This window comes from Chlorocebus sabaeus, chromosome 16, assembly GCF_047675955.1.
Source record: "Chlorocebus sabaeus isolate Y175 chromosome 16, mChlSab1.0.hap1, whole genome shotgun sequence".
Taxonomy (NCBI): domain Eukaryota; kingdom Metazoa; phylum Chordata; class Mammalia; order Primates; family Cercopithecidae; genus Chlorocebus; species Chlorocebus sabaeus.
Window position 1 is genome coordinate 3932371 of NC_132919.1, and position 24586 is coordinate 3956956.

General features: G+C 42.9%; 1 protein-coding gene across 3 annotated transcripts in view; it reads right to left on the minus strand.

The window, feature by feature from the left end:
- ZZEF1 (zinc finger ZZ-type and EF-hand domain containing 1) overlaps positions 1 to 24586 on the minus strand; it is a 158847-nt gene that overhangs the window by 54060 nt on the left and 80201 nt on the right. For all 3 annotated transcript variants that reach the window (XM_073004598.1, XM_037987446.2, XM_037987445.2), the window contains exons 19-32: positions 21938 to 22097; positions 20918 to 21039; positions 20687 to 20809; positions 19005 to 19171; positions 18839 to 18920; positions 17895 to 18096; positions 16360 to 16508; positions 14425 to 14665; positions 10475 to 10554; positions 9747 to 9840; positions 7504 to 7972; positions 5901 to 6065; positions 2365 to 2484; positions 1185 to 1346 (exon numbers count right to left, since the gene is read on the minus strand). In XM_073004598.1, the coding sequence (XP_072860699.1) occupies positions 1185 to 1346; positions 2365 to 2484; positions 5901 to 6065; positions 7504 to 7972; positions 9747 to 9840; positions 10475 to 10554; positions 14425 to 14665; positions 16360 to 16508; positions 17895 to 18096; positions 18839 to 18920; positions 19005 to 19171; positions 20687 to 20809; positions 20918 to 21039; positions 21938 to 22097 (2336 nt within the window). The remainder of the gene's footprint in view (positions 1 to 1184; positions 1347 to 2364; positions 2485 to 5900; positions 6066 to 7503; positions 7973 to 9746; positions 9841 to 10474; positions 10555 to 14424; positions 14666 to 16359; positions 16509 to 17894; positions 18097 to 18838; positions 18921 to 19004; positions 19172 to 20686; positions 20810 to 20917; positions 21040 to 21937; positions 22098 to 24586) is intronic.

Sequence of the window (24586 nt, forward strand, 5' to 3'; positions counted from 1 at the left end):
CCTCAGTTTCCCCATTTCAGATGCGATCAGGCGCATTCAGGGTGGCATGGCCATAGACAGTTTCCTCATTTCAAATAAACAGCTTCAGGGAGATAATCTTAAAAGCTCCTTTTGGATGCAAAATTACAAATTTCCATAATTTTGGTTTACAGCTTGTTTTAATAACCAGAACTTTCAACAGAAAGAGATTTGCTTGACAGCAAATACAAAATATTTACCAAGCTATAAATACACATTCATTCATTCATGCATTCCAACAAAATGGTTTTAGGCCTATACTCAAGCTTTGGGCTAGGTGCTATGAGCGCTTGTTGTAAAGGGCGTGCTTCCTTCCCTGAGGACCGTGGCATACAGGGAGACGAAGCGAGAAACTGCAAGCAGGCCCACAGCCAAGAACCACAAGCTGATGCCCCCCAGTGCAGCCCCGCGTCTCTGCCAACGGAGCTGTAACAGTGAAGCAACGGCTGAGGTTCGTGAACTAAAGAGACAGCTCTAATTCTGTCCCCTTTTCCCTTGGAACAGCTCTCCTGAGAGAGTGGAAACTGTCCCAGTGTTGACTCATTCACTTACTTCCTCCCAGTTCTCTCCTCTTAGCGCATTCCCTCTCCCCTTCTCTTTCTTTTCTACACATGAACGGCTGCAAATAGGGAAGTGAACTTGAGTAGAGTGGAGAGATACTGGTCAAATTGAAGGAAAAAGAAACCTTCATACATGATTTTTTTCTAACTTAGGTCCTTATAATGTGCAAGAAGTTAAGAGTGGCTAACATCACACATACATGTAACAAAAATTATGGAAAAGGATTTTCCAATTCAACAAGCTATACTAAGATCACCAAAATGCAGAGGATTCTCGGCCTCGGAGCTCACGAGAGCACCACCACCAACGTACACAGCTCTACTGCACGTCAGGTGCTGTTCTAAAAGCAGAAATATATAACTCAGGTATTCATCACAGCAAGCCTTGGAGGCAGCACCATTGATACCTCCAGCTCTGAAGATGAGGAAAGTGAGGCACAGAGGGATTATGTGACTTGTGCAAGGCCACTTGGCTAGGATGTGGCAAAGCCGGGAAATGACACAGACAGTCTAGCTCCGGAGTCTGTGCTCTTAACGACCCCCACTATGATCCTTGCGTTTCATAACCTACATTAGGAACAGCAGAGCGCAGGACCATGCTCTTACCTGATCACACTGTCATGGACACTTATATTTTCCTGTGACATTTTCATGAGGAGATCTGGTAACTGAATATCAACAAAGAAGGCGAGATCACTGGGTTCCCAGCCCATATCCAAAAGATGAAGCAGGGCTGTTTGAACACAGGATAAGGCAGGCAGCAAGGACCTAAAGGGGCCATGAAAGTAACCGTTAGCAGAGCTGCCCATTACCAACTGAGGCAACAGGAGCAATTCAAGTAGATGACCTAGTTTGCAATTGAAAGCAGAAGGGAACTTCACATTGCTGGTTTGGGTTCCTTTCAAATTCCTCATACTCCACACAAACATTCTTCAAAGCTTAAGCAAAAGAACTCTGAAAGCTGTAAGGTAAGGTTTCCACCCTGCCAGGACCACCATAGCAGTGTCTTATGGTAAAGAACTGAGAAGTAAAAATTAGCTCCTGATAAACTGCAAGATCACGGCCAGTTCCAAATCAGCCAAGGTTACGCGGTTTAGATTTACAGAAGAATCCTTTTATTTAAGGCTTATGTCTAAACCATTTACTAAGAGGACTGGGAAATGGCGTGATACTCCAGTTTTCAAACTGCACATAATACATAATAGATTGGCTGGGCGTGGTGGATCACGCCTGTAATTCCAGCACTTTGGGAGGCTGAGGCAGGCAGATTGCTTGAGCCCAGAAGCTCAAGGCCAGCCTGAGCAACATGGCAAAATCCCATTTCTACAAAACATAAAGAAAATTAGCCGGGCATGGTGGCATGCGCCTGTAGTCCCAACTACTCAGGAAGCTGAGGTGGGTGGATCGACTGAGCCTGGGAGGTCCAGGCTGCAGTGAGCCACGACTGAGTCACTGCACTCTAGCCTGGGTGACAGCACGAAGCCCTGTCTCAAAACAAACAAAAAAACCCCTAATATACCAAAACAGAAAATAATAGGCTATAAATTCTTAGAAAAACCCAGACTTATCCCTTAAAAAGCAAATATACACACCAGACAGAAAAAGGACTGGAAGAAAATGTATGAATAAGTCAACATTAGTGATTAGCTCTCTAGGTGGTAACATTAGAGGTTATTTTTATTTTGTTCTTTGTGCTTTTTGGTATTTTTGACACTGAACATATGTTTCCTTTATAATCAGAAAACAATACATTTTTTTCTCTAGAAATGATAAAGTTATCCAGTACCTGTCATTTAGGCTACTAAATCCTTTAACTGCTTTGACCAAAAACAGAACAAGTTGATAGTAAGTGTCTCGAATTTCTTTGTGTAGATCAGCACCACAGCCTTCCAAGTGTCCAAAATAACTAGAAACAGAGGAAATCACTGATTCACTTAATTGCCAGAACATCCTTTTCTTAATAATAATCATGATTTCTTACATGAAAAAGAGCAAGTAGCAGTAAGCTGAACAAAGTGGCACAGGCACTGAAGTAAATACACACATAATACCTATAGAAGGTAAAGCACAGAGCAGCGAGTGAATCCATTCGACTGGGTCAAGAGTCACCCAGAAGCATGGAGATGAGATTATTTATCTTCTCTGTGAATATAAACTCACCCCTCCCACCACTACCTGGATGCCAGATGCTGTGTTAAGTATTTTTCACAAATTAACTCATTGGATCCTCTCCACACAATCATGCTCACCCCTCCGCCTCCCTTCATGGGTGACTCTGGCACCAACCTGTCTTTTCTACCATGATCCTGGCCATCTTGGTGACTTCAGCATCCATAAAAATGATGTCTCCATTCCTTTTTCCCTCAATTCTCTGCCATCTTCATCTTCAATGATCTTCTCTCCCACGCCCTTAGCCATCCCAGTTTGATGGTCATTTCCTGGACCTTGCTATCACATGCGGACACCATCTCTGATACATTGACGCCAGAGCACCCTACTCTGACCCCAGATTTCCTGCTCACCCAGATAGGACTCCAACAGCAGCCCTTTCTTCAATACCAACGGGCGGCAGCCCAGGATGCTGCCTCATGTTCACCATCTACTACTCCCGCCACGCTTTCTCTCTGCTCCCTTCTCAGCTTAGATTCCATGGCCCCTAATCATACCTTAGCAAACACCAACTCCCGTGTCCCTTCCTTCCTCCATGTACTTGCCTGAGAAATCTTATACCTATATCAAAACAGCTGAATATCGTGGAGGAAACACCACACAACCAAGCTGACTAGTATGACTTTAAATTTGCAACTGTAACGATCAAACAAGCACTCAAAATTGTCAGGCAATTCAGTAGACTGGCTTTCTCAATTTTCATTCTATCTAAAACCTTCCCATAGGCCGGGCATGGTAGCTCACGCCTGTAATCCCATCACTTCGGGAGGCTGTGCTGGGAGGATCAATTGAGGTCAGGAGTTCGAGACCAGCCTGGCTATAACAGGGGGAAAAACTGTGTCTAGTAAAAATACAAAAATTAGCTGGGCAATGTGGCACACACTTAGGAGGCCAAGGTACGAGGATCACTTGAACCTGGGAGGTGGAGGCCGCAGTGAGCCAAGATGGTGCCACTAAACTGCAGCCTGGGCAACACAGCAAGACTCTTGTCTCAAAACACAAACAAACAAACGAACGAAAAAACAAAAAAAAAAAACCCCAACCCCCTGCCCCCACCAAAAAACCCTTCCTGTTTCTCCTTATGCCACTGCTACCTCCTCCTCATCCTTCCATTCTCTCCAATGACTATCCTTACATTTTTTTAGAAGAGAAACTTAGGTATCTTGATAAAGAAAAGTAACAATCACATAAGAATTCCCTTACCTTTGCACCACCAAGTATCTACCAGCCAACATGCAGACACTGGGTGTCCTGTTTCCCCTGCTACTACAGACAGAGCCTCCTGGTTCAGTCAAAGGCCAATCTCTCAACTTATGCAACTGCTACTGCAAATTATCCCCTCTCTTCCAGCATTAAGCTTTCCTTATCACTGACTCATTCCCACCAACATTCCGAAGTCCTCTTATATCTCTTTAAAACCCTCAGTTGACCTCACATCGCCTTCCAAAAACTTCCCCATTTCTCTGCTCCCTTTGAGGCCAAATTTCTTAAACTAAATGTCTGTAGTCTCTCTCTCCATTTTATCCCCCTCATTCTCCCTGGCCTTTTGGCCAATGGCTCCAGTTAGACTGCTGCCAAATCCAGTGCGTTTTTATCTCTTTTGAACTCTCACATCAGCATTTGACACAACTAATCATTCTTGTCTTTTTTTTTTTTCCAGAAAGGGCACTCACCTGACATTCTTATCTCTTCAGATGCATTCTTCTCTTAACTTTTGGGACAACAGCATCCCCTGGTTTTTGATCTACCTGACTGGCCACTGCTTCTTTATCTCCTTAGCTGACACTCCTTCCTCTGCTTGACTTCTAAGTAAAAAAGTGCCCCTAAGGCTCAGTCCTAGGCCCCTTCTTGTCTATCTTTGCACTCTTTCTAGGAGGTCTTATGGCTCTAAATGCCATCTACATGCCAACTGCATCCAAATTCTATCCCTAGTCCTGACTTCTTTAACTTTAGACTCTGACTCTTAACTTTACTTGATATCTTTACAAAAAAGCATTTCCAGCTTAACATGGCCAAAACAAAACCTCTGATTTTCACCCCAATCTGCTTCTTCCATACTCTTTCCCTCAGTAAAATGCGTCACCAGTTACTCACTCCCAATCCTAGGAATTTCTCATGATTCCTTTCCTTCATTTACCCTCTCCATCTTATCCGTCCATAAGTTCTGACAATTCTACCTCTAAAATATATTCTGAATCTCATCCTTTTCTCTCCATCTCCAGTACTACTCTGTGGGTCAAACCACCATCATCTCTTGCCTGGACTACTGCCACAGACTCCTAACTGCTTTTCTTATTTCCACTCCTTTTCACACGTAGCCACGGGCACTTTTGTAAATATAAAACAAAGTGTCATCCTCCTGGGCTTAAAAATCTCCAGTGGTTTCCCAACTACAACTCGGTATAAAATTGAAATATTTCATGGTGATAAGGGTCCTGCCCTTCTGACCTTATCCCATCTCATTTTTCCCGTCACTCAGTCACAATCGTTTTCTCTCTGTTCCTTGAACTAACTCCCCACTCTGGAGCCTTTGCACTGTTCCTTCTGCCTTCAAGGCTCTTCCCTCTGATCTTAGCTGGTCATTCACCTCTTGGCTTTCATCTCCTCAGCCTGCCTTCCCTGACCATCCAAACTAAGTCACTGTATTAATCACCACATAACAATATCACTATCTGGTATTTTTTCATTTATTTATTTTTTATTGTCTCTCTCTCAATACAAAATCTGCCTTGTCTACTGCTGCATAACTAACACCCAGAAGACATTCTAGCACACTAGACACTCGAAAGATATTTATTGAGTTAATCTTAAGAACCACCTTTTGAGGTACTCAGATTAATATCATTTCTGTAAGCCTTATATTTAGCTCACAGCTTCCAGGAGCCAAATGATGCATGAGTACATGAGGAATGCAATTCTCACCATCTGGTAAAGCAAAGCTGATCAACTCACCAGGAGGAATAAACATGTTCCCAGCCATTACATATTAAAAGGATATAACCCATCTTTCCTTGGAATGAGAGAATAAATTAACCAAAAGTGTACATTTGTATCCTACATAGAAATGACGCAGTTATTAATTCAAGAAGACAATCAGGATTTATTTACAATGATCTTTGCTGTTTTCCTTGTGGACCTGTCCTTTGTACTTACTTGGTAAAATCTTTCTGGCAGGTCAGAAGCTCCAACAGGAAAAGTATGAAAGGTGGATGGAAGCAGTGGGGCTGCCCAAGGGATTCTGCACAGTACTGGGTTATCCTCAGGACGTCCAGGATGCTCTGGGCCTGGGCTTTCCTCAGGGAAAGGACCTTCACAACACTGGAGATACAATGCAAGTCAGGAACACCCAGAAAACTCTTGAGCTGGAGCAGAAGGAAAATATCCCCGCCAAAGCCCTGATGCCATAGATCAAAGAGGAAATACTATTGTGAGGTAGTAGAAACAGCATGTAGGAGGAGTACCAATACTTCTTTACTATTTTTAAGTCATCACTCAGCAGTACTACAAATCAGTTCATGCAAACTGTCCAGAAGTCCGACAACCCATTATTTAACTAAATTAATTAAAAAGGAACATTGATATTTTCACTTTCCACAGAGACAAAGCCTTAATTCTTAGGACAGGAAATTCCTCACTAACTTAAACATGCAATACTTCCAGAGATGTAGGCCTACGAACAAATACTTTTGTTGGAAAATATCAAATCCTGTCTGGGTGTGGTGGCTCATGCCTGTAACCCTCTGATGCAGAAAGATTCCTTGAGCCCAGGCATTCAAGACCAGCCTGGGTAACATAGGGAGGCCATGTCTCTAGAAAATACCAAATCCAAATTTCTCCCTGGGTTAAAATAAGACAAATTTATAAGTGGTAGCTACCCAAAAAATGCTTCCTTTTAAAATTCTAATGGTATATTCTTGAGATATACTTTATAAACAGTACAATGTATAAATCTTACATGAAAAAATATCTTTTTTTTTTTTATTTGAGATAGTCTTGCTCTATCACCCAGGCTGGAGTTAAGTGGCATAATCTTGGCTTACTGTAGCCTCAACCTACCTGGCTCAAGTGATCCTCCTGCCTCAGCTTCCCAGGTAGCTGGGACTATGGGCATGTGCCACCACACTCAGGTAATTTTTTTTTTTTTTTGAGACAGAATCTTGCTCTGTCACCCAGGCTGGAGTACAGTGGTGTGATCTCAGCTCATTGCAACCTCCGCCTTCCAAGTTCGAGCAATTCTCCTGCCTCAGCCTCCCGAGTAGCTGGGATTATAGGCGTCCACCACTACGCCCAGCTAATTTTTGTCTTTTTAGTAGAGATGGGGTTTCACCATGTTGGCCAAGCGGGTCTCGAACTTCTAACCTCAGGTGATCCACCTGCCTCAGCCTCCCAAAATGCTGGGATTACAGGTGTGAGCCACTGCGCCCAGCCTCAGCTAATTAAAAAAAAAAATTTTTTTTGTAGATGGGGGGAGGGTTCTCACTATGTTGCCCAGGTTGGTCTTGAACTCTTGACACCAAGTGATCCTCCCACTTCAGCCTCCCAAACTGCTGAGATTATAGGCATGAACCACTGTGCCCACCCAAAAATTACTTCTTTAAAGAAAAAAAAACCATCAAAAATTTTCTTGAATATTCTAAAACAAGTCTTGATCTATCCTAAATATTATTTGCTCACTTTTCACATTTCAAGCCTCTGACTAGACTGGGTACCTACGGCTTAAAAAGAGAAAGTGCCGGGAAGGTAACAACTGGCTTACCTCCTGTGCGAGAGCGACTGATCCTTAATGAAGTCCATGACGTCCTTCAGCACAGGGTATTTCTCTTTCACTGTGGGCACCAGTCTGGCCTCCTCCATGGATCGAAAGGAGAGCAGCCGGAGCCGCCCTCGGGTGAAGGGAGGCCGCCGGGTGGGTGTGGAAGGTGACAAGGGCTCTTCAGCTGTGGCAGGGGACACGTCTGCAGCAGGAAGGCCACTGCTGGACGGCAGCTTTGGCTGGGTGTCCAGGCCAGGACTCCGGTCTCCTGTGGCAGGGGGTGCTGCCTCAGTGGGAGATACGGAGGCTTGGAAATGCTCTTCCACCACAGAGCTTGTCCTCTGGCGCTTGTCGAGTGGCTGGAGATGATTGGTTTCGTCAGCAGTCTCCAACTTGTCGCAGCTTTCTTTTGAACGTATGCCCGTGGGCAGAAATTTTAGTAATAGAAGACTCTTCTCAATACACTCTTTTGCTAGATGCAAACAAGAATCATAATTGAAAAAAAAAGTTAAAATTAAATTTATTGCCTACTTCTGGAGAGAAAATAATCAAGTTAAAAATCACAATTTAGGGCAAGAGACAGCTTCATGAATAAAGCGATATAGGCCTGGTGTGGTGGCTCACGCCTGTAATCCCAGCACTTTGGGAGGCCGAGGCGGGAGCATCACTTGGGGTCAGGAGTTTGAGAACAGCTTGGGTAACATGGTGAAACCCCATCTCTATAAAAAATACAATAAATTAGCCAGACATGGTGGCACACGCCTATAATCTCATCTACTTGGGAGGCTGAGGCCGAAGGATTGCTTGAGTCTGAGAAGTTGAAGCTGTAGTGAGCCGAGATCATGCCACTGCATTCCAGCTTGGGCAACAGAATGAGACACTGTCTCCAAACAAACAAACAAACCAACCAAAACACAAAAAAGTGATACACATATTTACTGACAGAATAGAAGAACAGAATCAAATTTTATCTCATTACAGAAATCAAAATTGCGCCAGGACTATCAGCACACTTTTAAAAAAAAGTTTTATTGTAGATGTTTTCAAACATGTATATATAAAAAAATACCATGAGGACCCCTCTATGTACCTGTCACTCAGCTTCAGTAATTACTAACTCAGGGCCAATCTTGTTTCACCCCCACCAACTCCCCGCTCCCCAGATTATTTCCACGCACATTCCAGCACCACACTATCGTATCTGTAAAAATTTTTGGCATATTTCTCTTAAAAATATATGAGTTTTAAAACATAACACAACCATAATATTTAAAAAAATAATAGTAATTCTTTAATTTCACTGAATATTCAGTGTGAGTACACTTTAAAATCATAACAAGGCCAGGGGCAGTGGCTCATGCCTATAATCCCAGCACTTTGGGAGGCTGAGGTGGGAAGATCACTTGAGGCCAGGAATTTGAGACCAGCTGTGGCAACAAAGCAAGACCCCATCCCTTAAAAAAAAAAAAAAAAAAAAAAAAAAAAAGGCTGTGTCACCCAGGCTGGAGTGCAGTGGCACGATTTTGGCTCACTGCAAGCTCCGCCTCCCGGGTTCACACCATTCTTCTGCCTCAGCCACCCGAGTAGCTGGGACTATAGGCGCCCGCCACCTCGCCTGGCTAAGTTTTTGTACTTTTAGTAGAGATGTTTCACCGTGGGGTTTCACCACATTAGCCAGGATGGTCTCAATCTCCTGACCTTGTGATCTGCCCACCTCAGCCTCCCAAAGTGCTGAGATTACAGGTGTGAGCCATCGCGCCAGGCAAAAAAACCATTTTTTAATTGCTTAGCAAGGGGGAATACAAAGAGGAAAAAAATTAGCCAGGTGTTGTGGCACCTGCTTGACGTCCCAGCTACCTGGTAGGCTAAGGTAGGAAGATTGCTTGAGTCCAGGAGTTGGAGGCTGCAGTGAGCTATATGACTGAACCACTGCACTCCAGCCTGGGAGACAGAACAAGACGCCATCTCAAAAAAGAAAAAAGATGTAGCTCAAAAAGCACCTGATGCCTCCTAAGAGAAGTGATTAGAAAGATGTTCCATTTGGAGCAGGTCAATAAAAAATCACTCCTCTTTGGGATTTTCTCTATTTATGATACATCCTTGGATACTACATTTAGCACCTCTATTACTTTCCCTAGGTCAACACAGCCTTGATTGAGATAATCTAGAAGGTGAGTCATTGGTTTTCCAGGCTCTGAAACGAAAACAGAAGGCTCAGGGACAACAGCTGGTATGAGCACACTCACCCAGGCTCTCAGGGTTCGCCTCAGTAGCTTCTGAACGATGTTTTTCTTCTGCTTCATTCCCCAGGCTCATGAGGGACTTCTGCTTCATCTCTAACTAGGGGAGAATTTGAGCCGCATCACAGGCAGGGAAGCAAGGACACGCACGGCAAACTACTTCAAAAGCACACAGCATGGAGACCACAGAGTACTTTACGGTTGTATCATGTAGGAGGGGTTTGTAATACCCACAACCTTATTACTTAAAAATTTCTAGAACACTCGTGCTGCAAGCAGCTTTCTCTAAAGCCCATCTAGTACTGATAAAGAAGCAGCTGAGATCTAGGGAAATGAAGAGTCTTACTAGGGTCATAAACCCAGTTTGCTGCAGTTTGAACCAAAATTTCATCCCTATTCTACTCTGAATGAGGGGACAGCTCTACGTGATGCTGAGACCTAAAACTGTCCATGGTTACCCAGTATCTAAAGCGATGCTATTCCTCCAGCTCTATGGAGTTCCAAGAAGGGATGTAAAGAGGGCTCAACTAAATCCTGTTTCCTCTATTTTCAACTGCCCAGACTACAATTTCAAGGGTTCTAAATTATTGTATATCTATTCATGTCACTAAACTTTAGCTTAACAAAAATCCTAAAGCTATATTCTTGAGAAGAGAACAATTCATCTTAATTCCATGATATCATGGTAGAAAACCTCAAATAACACCAAAATCACATGCAAAAGAAAATCTTACCATCCATATTCGAATCCCATCTGCCAAGGAATAAACCTGGGCAAACTCATCACTCAGCGCTATTTTGCCTCCACTGTTGACTGGGGAAAGAAGCAGAGACGGAGATTACATTCGGGTAACATAATTCACTACTGCAACATTAAGCACCAAAGACCTGAATCTGCTGAAGTACATAAAAAGGCCTCCTGACAATCACACACTGGGGATGGTAAGAGCAATTTAGGGAAAAACAAATATTCAATTAAGCCACAAATACCTGTGTGGGTTCTTGTGTTATTGCAAACTAACTTTTCTCAAACTAATAATTTCTAAAATGGAAACAATTTTAAAAGTGAGTAAAATATTAAAAGATATAAAAAATACTAAAAGTAAAGGTTTTTAAATATTAACAGTGAGTAAAAAGTAATTATTGATAAGGAAGAAAGTTCATGGTATATTAAGTAAAAAATCAGGTTATGAAACAGTATAAACAAAATGATCTTATTTAAAGAGAGTATAGGCCGGGCGCGGTGGCTCAAGCCTGTAATCCCAGCACTTTGGGAGGCGGAGACGGGCGGATCACGAGGTCAGGAGATCGAGACCATCCTGGCTAACACGGTGAAACCCCGTCTCTACTAAAAATTACAAAAAACTAGCCGGGCGAGGTGGCGGGTGCCTGTAGTCCCAGCTACTCAGGAGGCTGAGGCAGGAGAATGGCGTGAACCCGGGAGACGGAGCTTGCAGTGAGCCGAGATCTGGCCACTGCACTCCAGCCTGGGCGACAGAGCAAGACTCCGTCTCAAAAAAAAGAGAGAGTATATATATTTCAGACATGGAAGCCAAGTGCAGCAGCTTACACTTATAATCCCAGCGTTTTAGAATCTATAATAATTCTAAGAATAGAATAGAATTCTAAGAATAGAATAATTCTAAGAATAAGAATAATAAAACTATTCTTATTTTTTTAATTTTTTTTAAGAGATAGGGTCTTACTCTATCACCCAGGCTAGAGTGCATCATAGCTCACTGCAGCCTCAAACTCCAGTCCCAGTGCTTTGGGAGACAAAAGGTGGATCGCTCGAGGCCAGGAGTTCAACACCAGCCCAGGCAACATAGCAAGACTCTGTCTCTACAAAAAATAAAAAACTGTCCAGGCACGCTGGCATGCACCTGTAGTCCTAGCTACTAGGGAGGCTGAGGTAGGAAGATCACTTGAGACCAGGAATTCAAGGTTACAGTGAGCTACAACTGTGCCCCTGCACTCTAGCCCAGGCAAGAAAGCAAGACCCTATCTCTAAAAACAAACAGAAAAATAAAACATGTATTGATACATATATATACAGATATACATACATATGAATATACCTACATAAAAGTTCAGGTAAATTGAAAAATGTTCATAAAGGTTCTAAGTGGTGAGACTGTAGTTAATAATTATTTTAAGCTTTTCCATACTTAAGTTTCTACAAAAACAGGGTTTTTTTTAATAATTAGAAAAATAACAAATTTTTTTTTTTTTTTTTTTGGATACAGAGTTTTGCTCATTTCCCAGACTAGTGCAATGGCACGATCTTGGCTCACTGCAACCTCTGCCTCCCGGGTTCAAGCAATTCAAGCAATTCTCCTGTCTCAGCCTCCCAAGTAGCTGGAATTACAGGCGCATGACACCACGCTCGGCTATTTTTGTATTTTTAGTAGAGATGGGGTTTCATCATATTGGCCAGGCTAGTCTCAAACTCCTGACCTCTGGGGATCTGCCTGCCTTGGCCTCCCAAAGTGCTGGGATTACAGGCGTGAGCCACTGCGCCCAGCCTAACAAAAAAAAAATTTTAAAGAAAGATCTATGAGGCTTGCCCCTTGTCTTCAGCTAAAGCCCAAAAGATAATATACTACAAGAGTGTGAAGCTCTCTTTTGCATCTATGTTATAATGCAGTAAGTATTTCCTGAAGCCCTAGAATATGGCAGGGCTATACCAGACACTGGGAATACTATGCTGAGAAAAACAGACAAAGTTCCTGCCCTCAAGCAGCTTATATTCAAGTTGAAAAACTCCTCCCCACCCTTTCTAACCCCAAAGAGTGACCAATTTTTAGACAAAGATGAGCAAATTTGCTAGACAAAGACCATTCTCAAAGTAGTTCAGTCTTAACTCAGAAATAGTCCTTAGACATACAATATTTACATCAATATCTATATCATAAAGGCAGAGACAGAAAAACTAAGACAAGCCTGGCCTCCTTCAAACCAACAATGGCAGGCGTTCTAGAAACAACCTGCGCACAGGAAGACAGTTCCAGTTCCCACAGTTGTAGAGTTCCCACAGTTGACTGTGTGTTTTCTCCTCTGCAAACAGGTATGTGATACCTGAACACAGCCTGAATTTTCCCACAGCAGGCAGCCTTCCATTTCTCAGCTTTCAACCAACAGGCTTTTATCCCTCTACTGAAAATTCCTTCAAGTAAGAAGATTATCCAGCTTTCTTATAATTTGATTACAAAAATACATATTGTCTTTCCCCCCGACAAAATCATACAGGTTACATCACCCCCTCGATTCCTCAGCAGAGAAAAACTCTTCCATATGAGATTTGTTTCCATAAATCACTCATGTCTCAACGCAGTTTTGTTTATTTGAGCAGCTTTTTAAAGGCGATACTAAGATTTGGGGATGTAATCAAGATGTTTTAACAATCAGAAAATAAATTCTGCAATGTGAGATCCAAAGGACTGAGCAATAAAGGTGGTAGGAATAAAAATATCAATAACAACAAAATGAGGCTGGGTGCGGTAGCTCATGTCTGTAAACCCAGCACTTTGGGAGGCCGAGGTGGGTGGATCACCTGAACTCAGGAGTTCGAGGCCAGCCTGGCCAACAGGGCGAAAGCCCATCTCTATTAAAAATACAAAAATTAGCCAGTGGTGACGGGGGACTGTAATCCCAGCTACTCAGGAGGCTGAGGCAGGAGAATTGTTTGAACCCAGGAGATGGAGGTTGTGGTGAGTCAAGATCACGTCACTGCATTCCAGCCTGGGTGACAGAGTGAGATTCTGTCTCAAAAAATAAATAAAATAAAATAATAAAATAAAATAAAATAAAATATCAAATCAAATCAAATCAAATAAAACAAAAAACAAAACAAAACGAGCAACAGTCAATCACCCACTATAATGGAAGGAACCTCTGTTTTTGCTTTTTTCACCTGCACTGTGTAAAGAACACATACCCTGCCAGGTGCTTAGGGAAACCCATACCTGATCTCTAGGTAGGGTTTGAAATACCTTTCCCCTGAATAAGTATGAAGGTAGAGAGAGACTCTCCCTCCTTGTGGGTCCTGCTAGGCGGCAGGGTAGCAGGGTAAATACAGAGATGGCATCCTTAAGAGACATGAGGAAAAGAGATGGTGAGGACAAGGCTATCAGCAAAGGAAGCCCAGCAGGGTGATGCTATGAAGACACTGCAAGCTAGTTAAAGGCAACAGTTAATACTTACAGCTTCCTCCTTCGTTACTACTACATTCAAGAACTTCAACATTTGTGATTTTAATTGGAATTTCTTAGAATGTTAGAGCGAATCAACCTTAAATCAATTTTACAGATAAAGAAACTGAGGTGCAGAAAGGTTGTCTGATTAACCTGAAGCTGCACAACTTCTGAGTTTTTTGCACTGGGACCAGGACCCAAGTGAAGGTTTCTTTCCATTAAATTTCTCGGCAGTTTTCCATGAGAATTCTGGAGAAAGATAATTTACCTGCTAATTTTGCAACTCAAAGTTAGATGCCACACATTACAATCTGCTAACCATAAATCGGCCATGAATCTTTTAATAGGCAAAGTAGGACTAACAAGATGATGTTTACAGTTATAGAAATGTGTTTATATGTTAAAATATTTTAAATGTTCACTTAAGATAGGCTTTCTTAAAACTTAGCAATTAGCCTTCAGATCAAAAACATTCCCTGTAATAAAGTTACCATATTTTTGCAGCTTCTCATATAAATCTGGAGTGCGATACACCAGAGCAGCAAAGGTGGCGTTCACAGCTTGATCAATAGTGGAACCAGCAACTATATCTGTCTTTGGGGCCTGTTTTCTACATGCCTGTATGAATCCTTTGAAAAGTTCTGAATATGGCCCACAGAAGTTCTGAGCAGGCTCTGACTGCGCAAAATCAAGAAGAAAATGGCGGCAGGGGTCGTCAGGAATGTTCTTAACCTGGAAACAAAAAATAAATCCATCACATTTAACACATTCATTCAAAAAATAAAATTTATTGAGCAAACTACTAGGCCAAAGCAGAAGTATAAAACACAGTGAACACTCTCTGGAAGTTTAAATCTATTTTAGGAAGACCAGACAGAGATATCAGTTAAAAAAAAAAAAAAGATAAACATAAATAAAACATTAAAAGCATTAGAACTAGCATTCCCGTAAAGCAAAAGCTTATCAAGTGCCAAATGCCTAGAAGGGATACCCAGTGCTGAGAATTCAAAGGAGAGAGATCCTGGCAGGTTACAGTAATTAAGAAAAGCCTCCTGGAGGATATGGGCTTTGGCCTGGACCCTGAAGGATTGGCAGACTTGGCCCTGAGGAACATAACCATTAGCAGAGGTTACGAGTCAGTGGGGAGACTGACCTGGCCTGAAGTCTCAGCTGGGGAGTGATGGGAACTAGAGTCAGATAGGTAAGGTGAAAGGAGACTGCAGAGAGCCTTGACTGTCACATTGAGGAGTTAGACTTCACCCTGTGGGCAATGGGGAGCCATTAATGGTGCTTGGCAGTGGAATGACAAGATAATGCAGTGATTATAAAAAAAACTTGGTAGGTACCAATGTCATAAGGCAGGTGCGAATGAGGGCCCGGATAAAGATGCAGACAGAGGAAAGGACAGAGACGAACATCATGAGGAAGAATCCACAGGACCTGCAGGCTGACTGGACAGGAATGGGGAGACAGGTGAGGACAGGGGATGCTAGGGAGCAGTGGCTTCAGGCCTGGGGAAACAATGACCATCACAGAAGTGACCAGTCTTTGGTTTTACACTTCTGAGTTAAGGGGAGTCAGGACATTTAAATGGAAATGCCTCACAGGAAGATGGAAACAGATACTTGGAGCAGGGAGAAAACCAGACCTGGAGACTGATATTAGGAACTAGTGCCGCAATGTGACAGGAGAAGAAAGTGGAGAGGATGAAGTCTTGGTGGGCTGTGGGGAAGGGAAGAAAGCCTGAATAAAGCCTACCCTTTAGGGAAGGAGGAATATGAAAACTCAATGAAGGAGGCAGGTGGGCAGTCAGATGTAAGAGAAGACAGTGGACTAGCATGGATCCAAAGAAGAGAGGGTCTGAAGGAGCCAAATTTAACAGAGGCAAGGAGAATAGAAGCTGAGGAAGAGCCACTGGATCTGGCAATTAACTACTGAATAATGTGGGGCAGGGCAGGGCAGGGAGGGGAAGGAAGAGAAGCAGAATACAGAAATAGAGGGAAGGAGAGGGGAAAAATAGAGACAGGGCAAACCTTTTAGTTTTTAAAATATGATACACCTAGATCATGTGCTGTAATTCTACGGAGAACAAAAAATATAGCACAAATCATTCCTCTAAAGCTTGGCTCAGCAGGCACTAGAAGTACATTCAATTGTTTGCCTGATAACTCCACCAACAGAGGTTTACTGAGCACCTGCTACATTTCACCCAAGACACACATTCAGTATTTCTGAACACCTATTGCGCACTGGCCCCTGTGGGACACAGTGGTGTTAACAAATTAACAAGGTATAGTTTCTGGCCTCAAGGAGCTAACTGCTTAATACGGGTAGTAAGATAGAAACACACATGTTTATAACTTAAAGTAATAAATACTTGTAGGCAGTTTCCAGTCTAAAGAGAGAGAGAATAGAAGAGTAAATACCTCCTTACTATTCTGGTGTGGGTGAGTGGGCCAGCTTGCTTCTAATTCCAACTCTGGACAAATCTGATGCCTGAAGACAGGTTTCCACAGCGGGGAGCTTAGGACTAATGCCATTTTTGCCTGAGGTATAGCCATATTACTTCCTAATTCTAGAAAGAGAAGATGACACATGAGAGTTCTATTTTTGCCTTCATATATTGAGAATCTCTGAAATGAGAAAGAAAAGGTTAAAAAAAAAACATGAATACTATTAAAAGGAAAATTTACCCACATACCAGAATGTAATTGTGATACTTTGTAAACACATATCACAGATTAAGCTAAACCAGCAAGTCCTGCAATACCGCTGTTGTGTGAAACAACTTCAGTTACAAGGTACCTTTGCAACGACTAATCTGTTTATAGTAAGCTGGAAATAGGGTATGAACCATTTGTGGCATGTAATATGAGGCCATTCAGGAACATTTAATTATGGAAAAACATTCACAATTTGTAAACTTAATTATGTAGCAAATAATAAATATCCAGCATAGATGTGTTTACAATGAGCACAGGGAAAAGAATAGGTGGAAATAAAAATGTTAATAGTTATTTCTTTCTTTCTTGGAGAAATATGAAAAGAAGAAAATTAGCTACTTCTGAGTGTCAGGATTAAGGATGATTCTATTTTCCTTTGTTTTTTTCCATTATGTAATTTTTCTATATTTTACTTCTAAAATTGGAAAAACTCAAGAAATGATAAAGAAATAAAATATAGTAGAAAGTTTTATTCTGTACTTCTTGTTCCCTGGAATAATTAAATAACTAACTAAATTGAACACATCTTTTCCCTTTTGTTTTAAGAGATAGTCTCTCTCTGTTATCCCGACTGGAGTGCAGCAGTGTGATCACAGCTCACTGCAGCCTCCAACTCCCAGGCTCAAGTGATCCTCCTGCCTCAGCTTCCCAAGTAGCTGAGACAAAAGGCATGTGCCACCACACCTGGCCACTTGTTACATTTTTTTGGTACAGATAGGGATCTCACTACGCTACCCAGGCTGGTTTTGAACTCCTGGGATCAAGAAATCCTCCCACTTGGCCTCCTAAAGTGCTGGGATTACCAGCATGAGCGGCCTTGCTCAGCCCTGAATGAATCACTTTAAAACAAAACTCATATTCACGTATCTACATATATTTACATAAATATTCACATATTTAAAGGATATGCAATCAACTTATTCTATATTCCTGCCTTTTGGTTGGACTATACCTACACCTACTTACAAAAAAATGACAATGTTGCCAAACAAAAGCTGTTATCCTCCACAGACAGAAAACCCGTGGCATCCTTCGTTCTATGTTCCAAAGTCTAAGGCAAAAAGCTTCATGGCAACGGTGTCGAGTGGACACTTTATTCTTTTGGTTTAGAGGAAACTGAAAGGGAATATTATTAACCCCCTGCCATTAAGTGGAGATGACCTACAAGACGGCAAGCACGCACCTTGCACTTCACCATGGTTGCAAGGAGAAGGGAAGGACCGGGGATGTGGACTTACGATGCACAGACTTGAGTGCCATGCACTGGGAAGCTAGGCGTCCCATCAGCCGGGAGACAAGGAGTTGTAAATCCAGCCCCCAAGACACAGCAACATCGGGCAGGCCGTAGGCAGTGACAGTGAATTTGTAGCCCCATTCGTTGTGACTGCTGTCAGAGTGAAAGAGGAACTGCAACCGAGGACCGGCCTTGAAGGTCACTTTCTAGAGACAAACAGAAATCATGTGGTCAGACAGATTAGAGGAAGAGTGTTTCAGAAATAAGCATGTTCTTCATGACTAGAAACATCTCAATTTAAAATTGATCTCTATTTCCACACGTCCAAAATGACTAATGGAGAAATGTACAAAGGGTGACGGAAACAGAAAATTCATAGCCGCACCCCACGAAGAAGGAGAGTTGGCAGAACACTGCTGCTCAGCTTTTTACACCCGGGGTGACCATCTGTCCACTACCTACTCAGCCTGTGGTCACATTTCCATGTCTCTGCTCCTGCCAAGACCACTGACCACAGAGAGAGGGTCAACGGTCTGAGGCAGCACTAAACCTCCAGCCCAAGAGCTCAAGCAGCTCTAACTGTGAGGCAGACTCTCGGCTTCCACCACAAGGTCTGGGCCATCCTCCTAGACCCACCAGCTCTTCCCGTTAAGTATGAAAGTTCTTCATTTACTCTAGGCAACGCTGTCTGCTGCAACTACTCAACTCTGCCACTGCAGTGCCAAAGCAGCTATAAACGATAAACAGGCATGGCTGTGCCCCAAAACAATGTTTACAGAACAGGTGACAGATTATAGTTGGTCAAACTCCGATACAAATCCTTCCTTTCACAAAAGTGTACCATAAATGCTTCCCTTCAAAGACCTTACCTCTACTGCCCCCTGAAGGCCGACAAAAGGAAAAGCGTTGGTGCGGCAGTAGGTACCTCTTTCTGGGACTCTCACTCACCTTGGGCCATTTATCGGTGCCAACTTTTGTGTCATAGCGTGTTTTCCGACCTCTAGCGTCGGTAAATTCCAGATAATCATACCTGTGAAGGCATAACCTCTATTAGCTTCCTTCTCTCATTGTTGACCTGTTATCGCTTGGGGGTAAAAGAACATAGAGGTCTTACCTTTTTTCAGTTTCACACCTGTCATCAAATTCCACCTCAAAATAGGTTGCCCCTGGGCTAACAAAGACAGATGCCTCATGGCAATTATTTTCATAGTTGTGGGCAGATTCCTTAGTCCACGTATGTAACACCACAGGCTGTTCCTGTTGCCAGGTCTCAACATCCAGCTATGATAACAAATGAGCCGGGGGGAGAAAAGGTTCTATCACTCGACGCCTATCCACACGCAGCAGACTGTTTCTCTATCAGTGCTCCAGGCAGAGGGGCTTTGGCAACCCTGCACAAACCAGCACACAGGCTCGAAGACGTACCTGACATTCCCACCTTCACAGACAGATCAACATCCATCCATCACGCAGCAAAGCAGATGTGCTTTTATGACGCCACAAAAACTCTGTGACCAGCTTTTACCTTTTAACTACGACAGAACTACTTCTTACAAATCATTCCCAGTGTGAATTCCCAGTGGAAAAAGTACTGAATGACTAAAGACCTCACATTCCTACTTGGGACACTGGCAAATCTGGATCCACTCTCCCTTCTTCTCCTACCCTCCCTTTTTTTTGGGGGGGGGCGGGGATGGGGCCGCGGTGGGGGTCTTTACTTTTTTACCTATTAAATATAAATGGCTTTTTTTTTTTTTTTGAGACGGAGTCTCGCTCTGTCGTCCAGGCTGGAGTGCAGTGGCCGGATCTCAGCTCACTGCAAGCTCTGCCTCCCGGGTTCATGCCATCCTCCTGCCTCAGCCTCCCAAGTAGCTGGGACTACAGGTGCCTGCCACCTCGCCCAGCTAGTTTTTTGTAGTTTTTAGTGGAGACAGGGTTTCACCATGTTAGCCAGGATGGTCTCGATCTCCTGACCTCATGATCTGCCCGTCTCAGCCTCCCAAAGTGCTGGGATTACAGGCTTGAGCCACCGCTCCCGGCCCATAAATGCCTTTTCTACTGCCACAAAGTTGTTATGAAGCTCACACAAGACAGTGATTAAACGTTATGTATGCAAAATTAAGGGAGAAATGTCTTCTAAAGACAAAATCTTCTAATTTGCCTTTCAACATACATTTTCTCAGCCGGGCGCAGTGGCTCACACCTGTAATCCCAGCACTTTGGGAGGCCGAGGCAGGTGGATCACGAGGTCAGGAGATCAAGACCATCCTGGCTAACACGGTGAAACCCCGTCTTTACTAAAAATACAAAAAAAATTAGCCAGGCGTGGTGGCGGGCGCCTGTAGTCCCAGCTACTCGGGAGCCTGAGGCAGGAGAATGGCGTGAACCCGGGGGGCAGAGCTTGCAGTGAGCCGAGATTGCGCCACTGCATTCCAGAATGGGCGACACAGCAAGACTCCGTCTCAAATAAATAAATAAATAAATAACAACATACATTTTCTCTTCTAGACTTCAATTTTTTCATTCACTTAAATGGTTTTCACGTAACTTCATAAACTATAAAATGATGAGATTCATCTCTACAGCTTTTCGTCTACGTCTCCTTTCTAATGCTGACCAGGCCACATCAACTTGGACTGGTATTTACCCTTGTTGGCAAGACCGCTGATAAAATCAAGGGAGCCTTCTAGAAGCTGCTCAGCTGTGCCTATCTACAGTCCGCCGTCCACTTCACTAAGTATGTCCCATCACTCCTGAGAGCAAACACAGGGCAGCTCAAGTGCCAACTCGAGTTACCTTCCTCAGTCCTCCTTCGGGGCCACTACAGAGCTTCTTCAGGAGTTCTGTGAGGACACTGAACTCTCGCAAGAGCACGCAGTGTGGGATGTCTAAAGTGCAGAAGTCCAGCAGGAAGATAACCTAATGGAAGATGGATGAAGTGCTCAGCGTCCTCCTTAGGCTGGGCCTGGGGATGAAGATCCCCAACCCCTTTCCAGTTCACTACAAATAGCTACCAGTTTTTCTTACCAGTTGACGAGCTGCCATTGAAAACACTGAATTACATAATCTTTCTACTATGGTTTTTCCACTATATTGTGACAAAAGGGATTCCAAAATCACTCTCATGCTTGCCAGAAACTGTCCCACATCTGCCAAAACAAAGAAAATAATTAATATTTTATGCAGTAGAAATATCACATGCTTAGTTATCACCACGGACAAGAATAAAGAGGACTACAGAAGCTGTGGAGGGGATTCCACAGCGAAGATCACAAGGCCATACAGTGTCATCCTAATGCATTCCTCTGGGAGGAAGAAGCAGTGTGAATTTCAGTAAAAGACTACTTTTAAAGGGAGTTTTTTGTTGGTCTTTTGATGAAGTGGAGGAGCACTCGTAGAAGTGAAATTACATGCCTGACTAACCCAGCTATCAGTCTCGCCTTTTCCTTCTGTTTACAATGAGCCCATGCATTAGGTGGACCAATCTAACAGGCCAAGCTCTGGGTGGCAGGGCCCAATATAAGTGTTCTCATCACAGCTGCTGGGACCAAGTTTGATGGTACTAAATTTTCCACGTATAATTTGTCAGCACCTGTTGGGTTTCATATAACTTTCTGTGAGTTTACAGAACATGAATCTAATTATTCTCAGTAATCAGCAAAGGTCACAGCAATGCTCATATACCTTAGATTTTTAAAATTCTAAGACTTTCATTTTTAGATGACTCATTAAAACAGGGATAGACTCTCCCGAAGAATGAGACGTCACGTAAGAGTGCTATATGACTGCAAAACCAGCGTTTAGGCTGTGAAATGATCTAATTCTACAATAAAAATACTTAGGCATACCACGCTCAGAGAGGAAGCTCTGGACAAAAAGACATGCTGCTGAATTTTATTTTAATTAGACCAAACCAGTCCAAGAATCTGAATTGTAATGAAGAAAAACCATATGCACACTCAATGCATGAGTTACTAAAGAAGAGAGCATACTCAGAGTCAAAACCCAAACGCCATCTGTTTTCATGGATTTCATACTGAAACTCACATTTTTCAATAAGGTCCACGGCAAGATCTTTGGCTCCAGAGTCCGTGCTCTTCAGCTGCAGGTAGCACCAGGATAGCAGGCTGCCTTGGACGGACCAGAACAGGGAGAAGAGCACAGAGCCAACCTCCCCGGGGGCCCCACTGAGCATTAACAGCTCGCACTACAAGGGAGGAGACAAACAGAAAGCGTTCATGACAAAGCCATTCACAGAGCATAGCCAAGGGCATCCTCTAAAGCAGCAGCTGTCACCAGCAAAAACAAACTATAGCTATGAAAACAGTCACGACACAGCTTTCAACCCAGCAGTGACCAAGAAAGACGGTATTACGAAAACTGCCCTCTTTCCCTCCAGCTTTTCAGAACCTTTACAAAGGTTTTTTATTCCACATGACATCTCCTTCTGCCACCTCAGGAACCTTACCCCACTGGGTGTCTCTTCTTTCTCTTATATCTTAAAATCTCCTTTCTCTGGCTCCTTCCCTCAAGCCTTCAGTTAAACCGCTCCCACCTTAAAAAAACAATTATTCATGCCTCTATGGCTCTCTAACCATCAACTTTGTTCTCAAAAGTTTCTTTGAAAGGTTATCTGACCTCCAGACATGGAAGACTGTACACTATATGATTCCACTACAGGTAAAACCCAGGCGATACAGATGTGCTGTGTAGGAGTAAGCAGAAAGAAGAACAAGGAAACGGTGAACACAAACTTCAGGATGATGGTTATGCCTGGCTAGGGAGGAAGCAAGTGAGCCATGAAAAGGTATGTGGATGGAGGGAAATGGACTCAGAGATACTGGGAATGTCTAGTCCTTAAAAAAGACCCTTGCTGCATTGTTACAACTACCTGATTATATATTTGCTCCTCAAGACTGTGCTTTTTTTACATCACTGTATCCCCTGTTCCTAGCACAGGGCCTAGCACACAGCAGGCATTCAGTGGATATTTGTTGAATTTGACAGATTCACGAGAAAAATTTCAGACTAGGTACATTTCTGATCACCTTTAATTTTTTTTTTCCTAATTGAACCCTAACTCTTTAGTATAACTATAAATGTCTTTTACTGAAAGATAATTCAGGGAAACACATTAATAGCTGCATCTCTAGTAAGGAGGTTCAATGATATCTGTAACTTCTTTTGTACCACAGGTAAGTGAAAGAGAAGAAAAGGCACACATCTGATCTCCAGATGGTATACAATTATGCGAAATTCTCTTAGGCAAATGCTATCTCATTTCTCCATGTACATCTTAAAATGAATCTGGCCTATCTTCCCTAGTGGAAAGAGGACAAGGCTCTGAGTCAAACAGCCCTGGTTTCAGTCCTGACTCTAGCGCCTACTCACTCCTCAGATGCAGGGCAGACTCGATGCCTGTGAGAACCAGGGGAGAAGACTGAAGTTTTCTGCCCAACGGCACTGATGATGTAACTACAGAAGAAAGACTGCTGAGGGGGAGAACTTAGTTCAGGCTTCAGGGATCTGAGAAAGAGGCAGAATGTGGACGAGCTCCAGAAGAAAGGGAAGGTATGGGAAATGCAGAAATAAGGACAGAGATTAGAATGAGCCATGGCTAACTGGGGCCGAGAACACATACTGATGAGCTGTAGACTGAAGCGAGTTTTTAAAGGAAGACTCAGAGATGGGCAGAAGAGTTTGGAAATAAGCCAGAAAGCAGAAGTAAGAGAAAATTAATGTGACAGCAAAAAGCAGAGCATAGTTTTTGATTAAAAACAAAGTTGAGGCTTATGAAATCAATGTTATCCTAGATCTAAATTAATACTAGATCTAAACAGTGGTCAGTGTAAGAGCAACCTTGGCACATGATAACCTACAAGCAACCTACAAGCGCTCTGAGGTCCCCATCAGTGAATTGGGGGGGATACCTGCTGATGGCCCAGCACGCCAGGCAGCTGGGAATGAATGAAATCACGGCTCTAACAGCAACTCAAAACAGTAAGGCACCCGCAAAATGTGAGAGATTTAAAGACAATAAGTTCAGTCAAAAGATACAAGTTATCAGCCACAAAAGAAAAGCCACCTTCAGGTCCACATCATTAGACACCTCAGGGATGTGGTTTGAGCTAGTACGCCACAAACTCTCCTCCAACTCTCTGGTTCCCACGTTTAGCCCAAAGAGGTAGTTCTTGGTCTCCTAGTACAGGGGTGCTATCACTTTAGAATCTCTCGGTGTGCTTAGAAAAATGCAGGTTCTTATGCCCTATCCCTAGGGATTTTTGAATCAGTAGTTTAGGGTGGGATCCAGAAATCTTTTTTCTGTCAAATATCCCAAGTGACTGATCCATCTGGAGCATAAACTACATTTTAAGAAAGAAAATCTCTTATATTTTTAAAAAAAGGCAAATTAAAAAAAATCATTAACACAGAAAAAAGATAATATACTTTCAGATTTGATTAGTCCATGAAATTGCTAAGAAATCTGAATTTCTATTTTTTTTTTTTTTTTTTGGAGACAGAGTTCGCTCTTGTTGCCCAGGCTGGAGTGCAACGGTGTGATCTAGGCTCACCACAACCTCCACCTACCGGGTTCAAGCAGTTCTCCTGCCTAAGCCTCCCAAGTAGCTGGGATTACAGGCATGAGCCACCACGCCCAGCTAATTTTATATTTTTAGTAGAAAGGGAACTAATTTG